The 13,912-nt window shown below is 38.6% G+C and overlaps 1 protein-coding gene across 6 annotated transcripts in view; it reads left to right on the forward strand.

Annotated features, from left to right (window-relative positions):
• Positions 1–13,912, forward strand: part of LAMA2 (laminin subunit alpha 2) — a 502,508-nt gene that overhangs the window by 456,759 nt on the left and 31,837 nt on the right. For 5 of the 6 annotated variants that reach the window (XM_075924139.1, XM_075924141.1, XM_075924140.1 and 2 more), the window contains 3 exons: positions 4,162–4,282; positions 7,705–7,881; positions 10,232–10,380. In XM_075924139.1, coding sequence (XP_075780254.1) covers positions 4,162–4,282; positions 7,705–7,881; positions 10,232–10,380 — 447 coding nt within the window. Of the gene's footprint in view, positions 1–1,262; positions 2,924–4,161; positions 4,283–7,704; positions 7,882–10,231; positions 10,381–13,912 lie in introns of those variants that run through there. The other variant, XM_075924144.1, reaches the window with a different exon arrangement.

Consider the following 13,912-nt stretch of genomic DNA (forward strand, 5'->3'; position numbering starts at 1 on the left):
TATTGTGTCAATTTTTGCAGGATCTGGGCCTAATATACTTTCAATACGGGTTATATAAAATGTATTGAATGTTGTACTTATTTAAAGAGAAAAGTTCCATTCTTAAATACTTCACTAAGGTAAAATTCTTTGAGCTCAAGAATTATATTGAATAGATTTAAAATATCATGCAGTGTACTTAAAATGTAATGAAATTTGGTTAATTTTATTTTATTTTATTTATCTGTGAGTCCAATTCTGAACTGCTTACTCAGAAAAACTCCTCCACAGTAAATTTCACCATGTATAAAATACATTGAATTTTTCTTTTCACTATAGTTCAGTATTTAAGAAATGGGATATGAGATTCTGGAATTTAACAGGTTCAAAGGCTCAATGGTTCAATGATTGTTCAGTATTTCTACATGACAAAAAAATTGAGCTACAATGAACAGATGAACTATAACAAAAATAGTCTATTAATCCATGTCAATCTCATTTACATTTCTTAATGAAAGTCTTAGTCACCTTGTGCACCAGAAAGCATTGCTGTAGTTTAGTGGGCTCTGCGACAACCAAAAGGAGAAGAGGCATATTTGTTAACTTATTACATTTAATTTATGGTACCTCTGATATCAGTTTACTTGCAATGAAAAAACCAAGCTGTTTCACTTATGAAGTCTCATATTGTATTATATAATTGTGAAGTCACACTGGTATGTGCCAAATTATGTGAAGAAATTACTCCTAGGCATATCCTTTCTGGTTGCTTAGGAAACGAAGAACACTATAGCTACTTTAAACTGTGGGAACCATTGTGCCTGTAGCTATGATTCATCAGTTGTGAAGTGGTGCAAGATGCATGGTGCAGTAATTTACTATCGTAGCTAAAGATCACTTGAGCTGCCGCAAGCAGCGGACATTGAGATACCTATGACTTTGTGAGAACACCAGGCTGTATTAGTCCCAACCCATTTCCTACAAGTTACTTTTAAGATTTTTCTTTTACACATGACTAATTGTAGCAACAAATAATGCAAGTATTTACAGAGCTACATGACATTTTAAGGGAGAACGTGTGGTGGGGAATAGCACCATTAGTTGTGCTAGTGCCTGTTAAGGTCTGTTGTATAATTATTTATATTAAAAGAATCTCTCTATCATACATCTGTTTTCACTAGATCTATTTCAGTCTGAAATGTTCTGAATCCTGATTATGAATATCATTTTCTACAGTGACTGTAATTAAAAATAAAATTGTTTTTCCCTCTCTTTTATCCTAGTATGAAAGCAAGGTAAAAATAATTAAATATCTGCATGACTTGCATGCATTGAGTAAGCGCAGCTTGGTTCAGGTGGCAGTGCAGAAGCAGCCTGTGGGTAGCTTTCACACCAGCTGTTCCCCTGGGGCTGTTAATTAAAAAAGTTGCTTCTGCTGCAACAAGCAAAGCTGCTCCCAAGTGCTTAACACTCTTGTTGCACGCTGCGCACACATGTACCCAAATAACTTTCCCGCCTCTTCACATAGTTGCTTATTTCTGCTGTAAGTTGTTGTAGTTTTTTAATTCAATCAAGATCCCAGTTAAAGAAATCTAGGTGCAAGCTATATTTAAAAATACTGTATAGATGTGCTTTTTGCTCAGCTTGGGGTGGTGTAGTGGCTCAACAAGTTCAGGGACTGGAAATGTTGTTCTCCAAGGCAATGATTTAATTCCTAAAACTGGGTGGAAGGTTAGGAGCATATTTGTGTGAAACTTGCCAGTTTGGGCCAGCGGGGAGTTGTGATACCTTTTGCGCATGTGTGTTTCAGTTTGAATGGGGTTGTGTCCAAGTTAATGCCTAGTTTTGAGTCACACATGCAATCCCCAAACTAAGAAACCCTAATGATTAGAACAAAACCTTACATGTCTCCCTGGAAACGGCCTGGCTTAAAGGAAAGCCTACTGAGATTCACCTGAAATTCAGCCTAGGTTTTCAAAAACTATTGTGAATCTCAGCAAATGTCTGGATGAATCCCAATTGGATCTTTAGTAAAACATGAAAGCAGAGTTAAAATTTCACACAAAGGTTAAGTTCACATAACTCTTGTTGGGAATTGTAGGTTGGCAACAGCAGATTTTTGAAATTGGAGATGTCAGTGAAAAGGGGTGCAAATGGGGAATTGCTGTTTGGATGGCAGACACATGCTTGTAGGTATTTGTACAACCTGGTGGCATTCAGGCAACTGCAAGTAATTGCTGGCAATGAGATTGCAGAACAGTTCTGCTGCCTCAAAGTGAAATCTTTAAAGAGGTACTGAGAAGAGACTGGATGTAGAGAATCAGAAATGTAAATCTGACTATAATTGAATGGCAGTGAAAAAATGCAGTTTGAATTATTTTGGTAAACCAGAAGGTTGGTACAATTTATGTAAAGGATGCAGAATCCGTGCTGAACTTTGAGATGGCAACAAGGCAAAGAATGGCTTTCAATTCCAAAATGTGTATTTGAAATGATCTGTTATAAATCCAGTTATTTTATAATTAATACCCACAAAATCATATTACATCATTTGTTTGTTTTTTCAGCATTCTGAATTCGATGGCCTGGATTTCAGTTTTCATTCCCCAATTTAGTTCCTTGTTATTTTCTAAAAATATTTTTTCTTTTATTTGGCTGATCAGATTGTCCCCATATCCCATTAATATATTTATTATCATCTCCAAAGACTTTAATGACACGAATGATCAGACAAGGAGTAGTCTTGTGGCACCTTAGGGCATCGCGGGAATTTGCATATCTTCTTCCGATCTCACTTTCGAAAGTGAAAGCCATTTAGATGCGGCTTTTCAACAAAGCGGGGAGGAGGAGTTCAATGAAAAAGCCGCATCTAAATTATTTTCCCTCTGAATTTTCATATCCTCTTTTGACACTCTAGCATAGTCTAGATGAGCCCTCAGAGACTCAGGTTATCCTCTCAGGTGCCACAGGACTACTCATTGTTTTTTTAAGTTACAGACTAACATGGCTACCCCTCTGAGACATTTTAACACGAATTATCAGTGAATTCACTCCAGGCAAATTAACTATAATGTCAGTGAATTGGTTATAGGTACTGCTGCTCCTTTTGGATTTCGTCTCCATAGCTTAATGGATTGCGGGCGGGCGGGGTGGGGAAGGAGGAGGATTTCAGCCAAAATGGAGATTGTGGAGCAGTTCTTGCTAGTTGGGAGGCTAATGATTATAATAAAGGGCTGACTTGGCCACAAGTCCTAGGGCTTGAGTTAGTGCTCTTAGAAATGAGGTCTCTGAACTACTTCCACACTAGCTGGTTAATTATAGTGGAATGCTCAGTCTTTGTCTTCTCTTCTGGCATTCCAAGACCATGCAATGCAATAGCATAGGAGTTTTGCTGTTACATTAGGATACCTTTAATTACTTGGCTGTGCAGTGAGGATCCAAATCAAACCCCAAGTGTTTTGTGGGAGAGGGAGTTAACTGACTGAAATAATACAATTACCTTTATAGGACAGTGTTTGAAAAACTGAGGGCTATGTAAGAAACGAATCTTAGTCCATGAGAGCATAATGGCTTCCCAAAATAAGAAAACTAGTCTAGTAAAAAAAATCCAAAGAATTGAAATGAAATATTCTTTCATTTTTTAGCAAATATTTAATCCTAAATTTCTTTGTTACAAAAGTTCCTCTTCCATCAAAATCTAATGTAGGCATGAACGTAACATTTTTATCGGAGTCAAGGTTTTTACTTGGGATTTCCAGCCCGCATCTTTTAGCTTTGCATGGAGGACAGTTTCCTACTTATTTCATAATAAGTTTTCTGCATTTAAATGTCAACGGAGACAGCACTCTTTGGAAAGGAAAAGAAGTAGAGCTAAGGACTGTTCTTCTTGGGGGATGAGAAGAACATCCTTTCGACCTCTGGTGAATGATGGAATCCAGAGAGCTCTATGTGCTGATGGGCAGTAGAAAGCAGGATGTACTTTGTGTGTGTGCACACACTCGAGTGTTCAGATGTGTACCTGTGCTTTTAAAAAATGGTGCAGTATGTATCTTTGTGCATATGAATGCATGAGTGTGTGGGTCTGATTGATAAAGCCTCTCCTTTAGTGGACACAGAAAACATATTGCTTGGTAACTCCCATGACAAGCACTATGTTTTTAATTTGTTTTTATCTTTCTACAGGCCAGAAGTGAGCTTAAAGAAATATGCAGGCTGCCTCAAAGATATTGAAATTTCACGAACACCATATAATATACTAAGCAGCCCCGATTTTGTTGGCATAACCAAAGGATGCACATTGGAGGTTAGTCTCTCTCCTATTCAGTTTGTGTAAAAAAGTAAATAAAATATTTTCTGTGTACGTTAGCAACACAAAATATCAATCCCATACTGTGCTCATACAGTGGATTTTCAAAATCACTTTGTTTTGGCCTGCCTTTCCGCCAACCTACTGAAGGAAATAGGAGCTTTTACTATTGATTTGAACAAGAATAGAGTTAGGCCAACTATGTATTAGTTACTGTTTATAGCATCTTTCATTATCAAGGATCCTAAAGCGCTTTACAAAATACAGTTTGTGCCATAGAACGAGGATAATTGAAATGCAGCTACCTCCAAGCTACACGGCGACAACCCATTAATGCTCAGTGCCCTGCAAAGGACTCTCTCACAGTAAGATGCATGAAAAATAATTGTTTCTGCCTCAGAAAAAAGAAGGTTTGAGTAACCCTCCCAGAGTTGTTAATATATCAGTAGTACATAGCACTTCTGAAGCACATTCTATTTGAATGTCTCAAAGTCCTTTACAAATGTTAATTAATTTAGCATTGTAACTGTGCTATATATATTATTATTCCGTTACTGTAGATGAGAAGACTGAAGTTTTGAAAGGATGATAAAGACTATGGGTATCCCTATGCTGCAATGCAAAATCTGAGACTGGTCTGTGTTGGTTGATGCAGGATCAGGCTGAGGGGCTGTTCAATTGTCGTACAGGTTGAACCTCTCTAGTTCAGCACCCTCGGGAGCTGACTGATGCCAAACCAGAGAATCTGTCGCACCGTGGGAGGTCAATATTGTCTGGCAGCATTACCAACACTTTCACTACTTACTGGGCTCTTAAAAGATATTTAGGTGTAAATTAGAGCTAAATAAGGGTATGTCTACACTACAGCACTAATTCAAACTAACTTAATTCGAACTAAGCTAATTCGAACTAGTGCATCTAGACCTAAAAACCCCTGTATCACCACACTGAAGTTGCAAGAGGAACATGCTGCTGTTTCCAGGAGATGCAGGAAGTAAGCAGCTCCCAGAGCCTGTACCCCTAACCTCCTCCAAGGCCCTGTCCCCCTCTTGCCCTCCAAAGCAGTTAGTACCTGCCCACAGCCTCCTCCTGCATTCCAAATCCCTTATCTCCAGCCCCACATCAGAACCATCAGCTCCCCCTTCACCTCTGCCCCTTTCCGCACTCTGAATCCTTCATTTCTGGCCCCACCCGTGATGCCATCCTGCATCCCAGCTCCTTGAACCAGCCCAGTAAAAATGATCAAATTAGTGATGGTGGGGAGAGCAAACCACATGGGGGGGATGAATTGAGCGGGATGAGACTTCAAAGGAGGGTGGAGCAAGGGTATTCGGATTTTGTGAAAGTAGAAAGTTAACAACTTTATCTTACTCAAATTCACTCAGAAGGCTGAGAGAGCTTGTATTCCATGCCTCCTCTTATGTGACACCATGGACTTGTAGGTGTTTGAAACTAGGACTAAATGGACACTCTAGAAGTCAGCTGATGAGGGCCTCATGAATCAACTCAGGCAGAGTCTGTTTGTATGGAGTGGCCAAAAACCCAGCTGTGCCCACCCCACTACTAGGTTCACTCTGGAAAGCAATTTTTGCATAAAATTAATATAAAAGAAACCTCACTGGGCCTCACTTTTGTAGTCCAGGTCTAAGGTTCACTGAATTCACCAAAATCTGAATCACCATCATGGTTTCAGGTTGGTTCAGGTTTGGAGGAGAATTTATCTTGCAAGGTCATTCCCATCTGTGACATAGACCACAAAGTCTCAAGATTTCAAATTAGAATATAAATAAATTTTAATTACTACAGGTGACAGAAATGTAGGCAAACACCAGTCAGTGGTACTTCCATTACTGTTTATTTTAATAGCCATCCACTGAACTATTAGACGTATTCTATCTAATTCTCTAATAATGTAGTTTGTTTTCGCTTTAAATAGCACTTAAAATATATATATTTTTTAAACTGTTGCTTTTAAATGAAAAGGCTTTTAATCTGTATGAAACTGAAAAAAATCATATTCTAGAATTGGGAGCAGAGTATTTTTATTCTCCAGACACAAAAAGAGCCTTCTTACTTGAAGGAATGGCACAAAACTTAACACAATATTTAGTGAAATTTATTTTCTCTTATGGTGTCTACACAGCAGCATAATTTTGGAATAACAAAATACATTCAGAATAAGGGACAGCTTATTCCAACTTCTGTAAACCTCTTTCCATGAGAGAGAATGTCTATTACGAAATAACTATTTTGGAATAGGAATAGTGTGGACGCTCTACTGCTGCTATTTCATAATAGCTCCTTCCCAAAGCCATTCAAAATAATTACTCCCCGGTGCCTCCTGGGGCTCTAAATCGAGGTAACATGTTCACATTAGGGAAGCCTGCTTTGGACTAATTTTGAGACTTCCCTGTAGTGTAGATGTGCTATTTCAAAATAAGCTGTTTGAGTATTTTTTCCAGAATAGCTTATTCAGAAATAAGTGTGCAGTGAAGAGGTACCCTTAGTGACTAGCTTGCACTTCTTCTGTAGTGTAGGATAATTTTGTTACTCAGTGTATGAGCTAGATAAACAATAAAAGGGGAGAGTACATAAAAGAATAGGATAGGATAATAAGTGAAAGGAAAATATGAGGTTTAACATAATATTCAGTTCACTGCCTTGGAATTTCAAAGAAAAATATTGCAGATGTCTGTCTGCCTCTCTCATGTGGCACAATCTACTCTGTCTCTTTCTGAGGGCAACTCCACTCTACTAACAAAATGGTAAGTTATTTTAGAAAAAGGCAGTGTTTCTGTGAAATATTCTCTACTCCTCAGTTGGAATCAAGTACAGATTGGCAGCAGTTACAGAAAACCTGATATAAAATACATTGATTTATTATTTGATGACATACTGCATGTCTTTACATTGTGCTTCTGTCTGCCAGCATGCAAAGCATTTGGGCTATGGGCAAAGTGTGCTTCATTTATGAGTTGGTCTCATCAGGAAAGCAGTAGTGCTTAGATGATGATGAAGCGGTGATGAATGATTGTATATTCCAGTCCACTTTTACAAATAATAGAATACAACACATGTTCATATTGCTTACTGTTTTTTAGTGGATTGATTTAAAAGTGGCAGAAAAACAGCCAGATAAAATAACCATAAGTGCTCTCTTTTAAACCAACTGGATATTCTGAAATAAAGCTGCAATTGTGTAAACCATTCATTCCCTCTGAAATTTAATATTACAGAAATGTTCTAATTATGTTTGATGGTACTGATTGATTAATACTTGTGCAACACTTTCAAAATGTAAATTGCTATATATTATCGTCTATCTCTCTACAATACATTGGATAAATATAACCTGGGAGGGGCTCATACTTCGTTTTGTGTCATACCAATTCACCTTTTTTCTCTCCTTTTTTCCACAGAATCTTTACACAGTTAGCTTCCCCAAACCAGGTTTTGTGGAACTGCAACCAGTCTCATTTGACATGGGTACAGAAATCAACTTATCCTTCAGCACCAAGAATGAATCTGGAGTCATCTTATTTGGCACAGGTGGGACACCTATTCCTCCGAGGAGAAAACGCAGACAGACTGGACAGGTAAAGAACAATACAATAGAAGATATGGAAAAATCATAACTTCCGTTGAGCTTTTTTTGTACAACTTGGTGTACACTGCACTACCATGATATATTTATGAAGAAATAAAAGAGCAATGCTGATTAATGAGATTTTTCTTTCCAAAGCTCTTGCTTGTTTGAAGGAAAAATTACATGAAGGCTCACAATTTACTTTTGCATTGAGCACTGGCTTTCTTGAGTATTTGAGGGTTTGAAGTTCACAGAATTCCATCAGTTCATGTTTTTATTTTTTAGGTGGTATCACACAAAGCACTAATATAGCACAGAGTTGCAAAAAATAGGATTTTTCATCTTAGAAAAGAGGAGACTAAATGGGGGATGAGAGTTCTATAAAATCATGACAGTGAATAAGGAAAAGTTATTTACTTGTTTCTATAACAAGAACTAATTTCATTTGGGGGTCATCAAATGAAATTAACAGGTAGCAGGTTTAAAATAAACAAAACCAAGTATTTCTTCATGCAGTGCACAGTCAACCTGTGGAACTCCTTGCCAGATGATGTTGTGAAGACCAGGACTTTAAAAGAGTTTGAAAAATAATTAGATAATTCATGGAGGGTAGATCCATCAATACTTATTAGCCAGGATGGTCCATCAGAACTTCTTTGTTAGAATGTCCCTAGCCTCTGTCACAGGCTGGAAATTGGTGATGGGAGGGATCACTTGGTAATTCCCTGTTCTGATCACTCCCTATGGGAAACCTGGCATTGGTCACTGTCAGAAGACAGGATACTGGGCTAGATGGACCTTTGGTATGACCCAGTATAGCTGTTCTTATGTTCTTTGGTATAGTAATTTGACCATATTTACAGATCAATTCTGGATTTCTCTATGTGACTACTGCAACAGCACTCACTTTTTAAGAATAAATGCCACATTTATTTTGGTGTCCTATATTTGCTTCCATTTATTTATTTATTTGTCAGACCTGAGTGACAAAATGTTGCCCTTTGGCTCCTCCCAGGACTGATCAGACGATGCTTACGTGCTGGATTTAATGAAATAATTACTGCAGTTTGTACAGTAATTTTCCAAAACACCAGAGTTTGTGATGGGTCTCATTCCTTATGAACCCACATTTCCCATTAACTTATATTGCCATTGGATGTTATGAATGTCTGGCGCTGCTACGGTAGACTGGGGTTTGTTTATTTTTAATACAAGGGTGCAGCTTCAACGACACCCCAATCTCCCCTTCCTTCCCAAAATAAAGTCTAGTTTAAAATTCCTTTCAGAAGGAGAAGATATCTTGTATTAACATCAGCAAAGCACAGTCTACACTACCCTTGTGACTAATTAGCAAAACTGCAGATGTTTGAAATTACTGAAATAATGATACAGTTGAAGCTTTCTAAGTAGACTATAGCAGAGTGAAATCAACTCTGTTTTCCTCGTACAGTTTATTTGATAAATGATTTTCCCCTGTTCTCCCCTACACCTGCAGGGTTGTATTGGGACAGAACACTTGCAAAAACATATTCAGAGTCAACACATATAAATGGCTGATCCATAAAGAAAATGTTCATCATAGTAATTATAGGATGGAGCTACTTCTACAACTTCCAAGCTTTTCAGGACACAGTTATGAACATGGCATTCATTGTTAGAGTGACTGTGGGATGGGTCCTGGGAATCCTTCACAACATGGTACTAGTCACTAGAGTAACGGTGGCTATAATCCGGGCAGCCTTCCATACACAGAATGTCCATTGAGATCCATGGTAATCCTGTGCCTGGAAGATTTAAGATTAGCCTTGTGATAGCAAAGAACTGGGATGCTTTGAGGCTGAGGTGCTCTTTCCTATGTGCATGTAAATAGGGTAAAATATTTTAATTAAAAATGTCATGAAAGATGTTTTTTATGTATCTGAGCCCATCGGCAAAATTGAAACTGATATATCTTAACTCTTCCTATAACAACCACTCTAGCTATCAACATCAGATGCCCAAGTCTGAGTTAAATTAGGCTCTCTTTTATATTACTGTAAATCTAAAGCAAGAACTTTGGCTTAAAAAACATTACTCCTGATTCATACTAGTGTAGGATGGCAGAATTTCATCTACTATCCTAGATGACTGGAATTCTAAGTACAGCCTCAGTCAATTACTATATTTTTATGCCTTAAGTAGGACAGTGCACAGTTCTTAAGGACAGTCTCATGAGGTTATTTCCTACCACCAGCAACAATAAGTGGAGGAATGGAGAATAGATATGCTTTACTAAAGGAAAGCTTGGGAAAATGCAAAGCTAAGAGAAGCAGTTTCCTTCTGAACATGGCTTAGCTGTTAATAACTATTCCACATTTCAGGCCTATTATGCAGTGTTCCTGAACAAAGGTCGACTAGAAGTGCATATCTCCACTGGAATACGAGATCCACGCAGGATCACAATCAAGCCTGAATCTGGAGATTTTCATGATGGTAGAGCACACTCCATCCGGATAGAAAGAATCAAAGGGTAACAAACAAGGAGTCCAGGGTGCTACACAACTCATAATACAATTAATTCAATCACCATAGTAAACAGACAACTGAAATCAGTATCTCTTCTTATGTGGGCATTGTTTTCTTTTAAAAAAGTTTGACTGCTGATTTTATTACTGCATTGGGTAAGGCTACATACCTTAGTGAGGTTATCAGGCAGCTCCTCTTAAGGATTTCATTAGTTAGAATTGCTATATTTAACCTCTTGGTACTTGGCAAATGTATTTGATTAATCTAATTTGAGTGGAAGTGAAATAGAGCTTCAGAACAGCAAGTCATCTTCGCAGGAGTTGCAAAGAAATGTAGCTTTCAAAATAGCAACAGCAGCAGATAACCTTTCCCAAATACCACATGCTAATTTTTATGCTGATGGTTGCAGTGGTGTCCAATTGAGCGAGTTAAGAAAACTAAAGATTCATAGTAGTAGATTAACACTAATGTTGCTTTATCACAGTGAAGGCATTGCAGATATTTCAATTACATTCACCCTTTCACTAGCTCAACCTCCCTTGCCACCTTTTCAGACACGTGCTCCCAACAAGGCTATTAAGGAATTGCACTTTACCATTTATTACGAATGTTGCAAAAGAAACAATAAACATTCTCATCTTGATGTGTAGGGATTTATGCAGTTACTATATTTATAGTCTGTTACTTTCCTAAGTCTTCAGTCAAGGTTTAGGCCCAATTGTGGAATGTACTGTACAAATATTCAATGGGCTTGTGCACGCTAGGAAGAAAGATGTTTTTATAAAACATTATAAACAATATGTTAGTAATAGCCAGGGCTCGACAAATAATGCAATCTATTCGCCCGGGGCGAGTAGATTGCAACCCAGAAGAGCCGGGTTCGGGCGATCTGCGCATGAGCAGAATGATCTGCGCATGAGCAGATCGCCAGACAGCGTGGCTAGCAAGTGGGGTTTGCCGCGGTTTGGCGAGCCCTGGTAATAGCTAACATGTTGTGAACTCCAAGTGTGTCCAGAGCAAGTTGTAGTTGAACACGTTAACTGATCAAGGGAAACCCTATGATCCCCCCCTTAAGATTCACATGGACTAACCAATGTGTGAAAAGTATAGTTAAGAGTATTATGCTAATCTAGTCCAGTGTTTCTCAAAGTGGTCCCTGAATCCACTCTGAGAAACTTGCAAACTGGCTGCTCCTATTTGTTTATTTACCGGCTCTGCAGCCAAGGAGTCTTGCGGTTCCCATTGCCTCCAGTTCACCATTTGCAGGCATGGGGAGCCGCAGGAAACAGCGACCCAACCCACATTGCTTCCCGCAGCTCCCCTTGGCTGCAAACGGCAAACTAAAACCAATGAGAGTTACGAGGCTCCATAGCTGTGGAGCCAGTAAATAAACAGAAGCAGACAGTTAGCAGGTTTCTCAGAGTGGACCCACAGACCACTTTGAGAAACATTGTTATAGTCTATACTCCACTTATGACTTTTTGTCATAAAACTTCTGTATAAAAAATGCGGCAGTAATCTGAAAGAATTGGGCTTGTTTAGTTTGGAAAGGAGAAGACGGAGGGGACATGATAGCAGTTTTCAGGTATCTAAAAGGGTGTCACATGGAAGAAGGAGAAAACATGTTCTTGGCCTCTGTTGATAGGACAAGATGCAATGGGCTTAAACTGCAGCAAGGGAGGTTTAGGATGGACATTAGGAAAAACTTCCTAACTGTCAGAGTGGTTAAACACTGGAATAAATTGCCTAGGGGGTTGTGGAATCTCCATCTCTGGAGATATTTAAGAGCAGGCTAGACAGATGTCTATCAGGAATGGTCTAGACCAGTGGTGCGCAACCTTTTTTCCACCACGACCCCTGCACCACGGAGCTACCAACTGCCAGGCCCAGCCCCCAGCTGGCCAGATCTAGGCACCGCACCATGCGGGCTGCCAGTGGTTGGGCCCAGCTCCTGGCCAGCCGGATCTAAGCACTGCAACCCCTTAGGAAGACATCCGCAACCCCCTTGAGGGTCACAACCCATGGGTTGCACACCACTGGTGCAGACGGTACTGGGTCCTGCTATGAGGGCAGGGGACTGGAGTTGATGACCTCTCGAGGTCTCTTCCAGTTCTAGTGTTCTATAATTCTATGATTCTATATTAAATCCAAATATAACTGCTCTGTGATGCCATCCAGATGATGAGAGACATATATTATAATAAAGCCTTCACAATTTTCTCAGTAGCTCTGTTATAAAACAAATTAAATGAACACTGTGCACTTTATGTAACCCGGAGTGAATTGGAAATAGAAAGAAATCAATTATTAAACCTAACCCCTTTATCTGCTAGTCATCAGCTCAGTCTTAAATTTGGGGAGCAATATTTGAAAACTCTTCAGATAGCTAATTGTCCATATAATTATAAACTAATTGCTTCCCATTCCAGGATAATTATATGATAGTGCTCAGGACTAATGCACATCATTGTGCGATAGTATTCTGTAGGAAAACATGTAAATGTTTTCTGTGGTAATCTGAAGATGAAATAAAGTATTATTGTACTTTGCTGAAGGTATCTAAAAGTGAGAAGCAGTGGAATGGAAACTAGGAAAAGAGTATTTATGTCTTTTGATCAGAGTACTTTGTTCCACCTCTTGCTACTTATAAATGTGAAGGGGCTGGACACTGTGCACTCAGTAAACCTAAATTGTCATGTGTATGCATAAGTTTAAGTGCCTATTTCTGCATATGAGCATCACAATAATATAGACTTTGGTGTCTTACTTTTGAAAATTGAATTGGATTTTCTTTGTTATATGATTCTGTGTTTGAGAAAATGAAGTTACTTGCAGAACCGAACTCTTTGTGAGCGTGCGTGCTTGCTTCTTCTGAACAAATGATACTGATTATTTAAGTGCCTAAATATAGATGTAGATGCCTAACTCTAGGCACCTATAAATATTTAGGGCCTAATATTTAACATCTTTTGATCCGGAAATAGAGAATTGACTCAACAACGCTAAAGTAACAACACACTTGCTAACATGCCCCAAAGTTACAGATTTCTCTCTATTTTTCATTATCCTTACTCTCTCATGACTAATTTCTATTAAATCCCATAAAGCAATGTAAAGAGATTATGGCAAATTAAGCATTCCACTTTCACCCTCAAACATACTGAAGTTTTTGATCCACGTTTTGGCACTGAGTTCACAATGAATTAGGTTTCCCCAGTCGCTACAACATTCACTCATCTCCAGATTGTCCCAACGACATCAAATAGATGGCTGACCCTGCTATTGTTTTGCCTTATATTATATTTGTAATCGGTCAAAATAACTCATTGTCTCTCTATTGCAACATTCTCTGTATTAGTACCTGTTTCTTTCTTTTCAACATACAGATTCCTAACAAGCTAGCTTTCTCTGTCCTCTTAGCTTTGTTGAAAATGTGGTAAAAATCTTTCAGTAATTTTACACTGACATGCATGGGTATGTGTCTCTATCTAACTGCTCTGTAGCATTGTCTTTGTGTGACTTCTCTTACATTTGGA

The sequence above is a fragment of the Pelodiscus sinensis genome, chromosome 3, assembly GCF_049634645.1.
Source record: "Pelodiscus sinensis isolate JC-2024 chromosome 3, ASM4963464v1, whole genome shotgun sequence".
NCBI classification, from domain to species: domain Eukaryota; kingdom Metazoa; phylum Chordata; order Testudines; family Trionychidae; genus Pelodiscus; species Pelodiscus sinensis.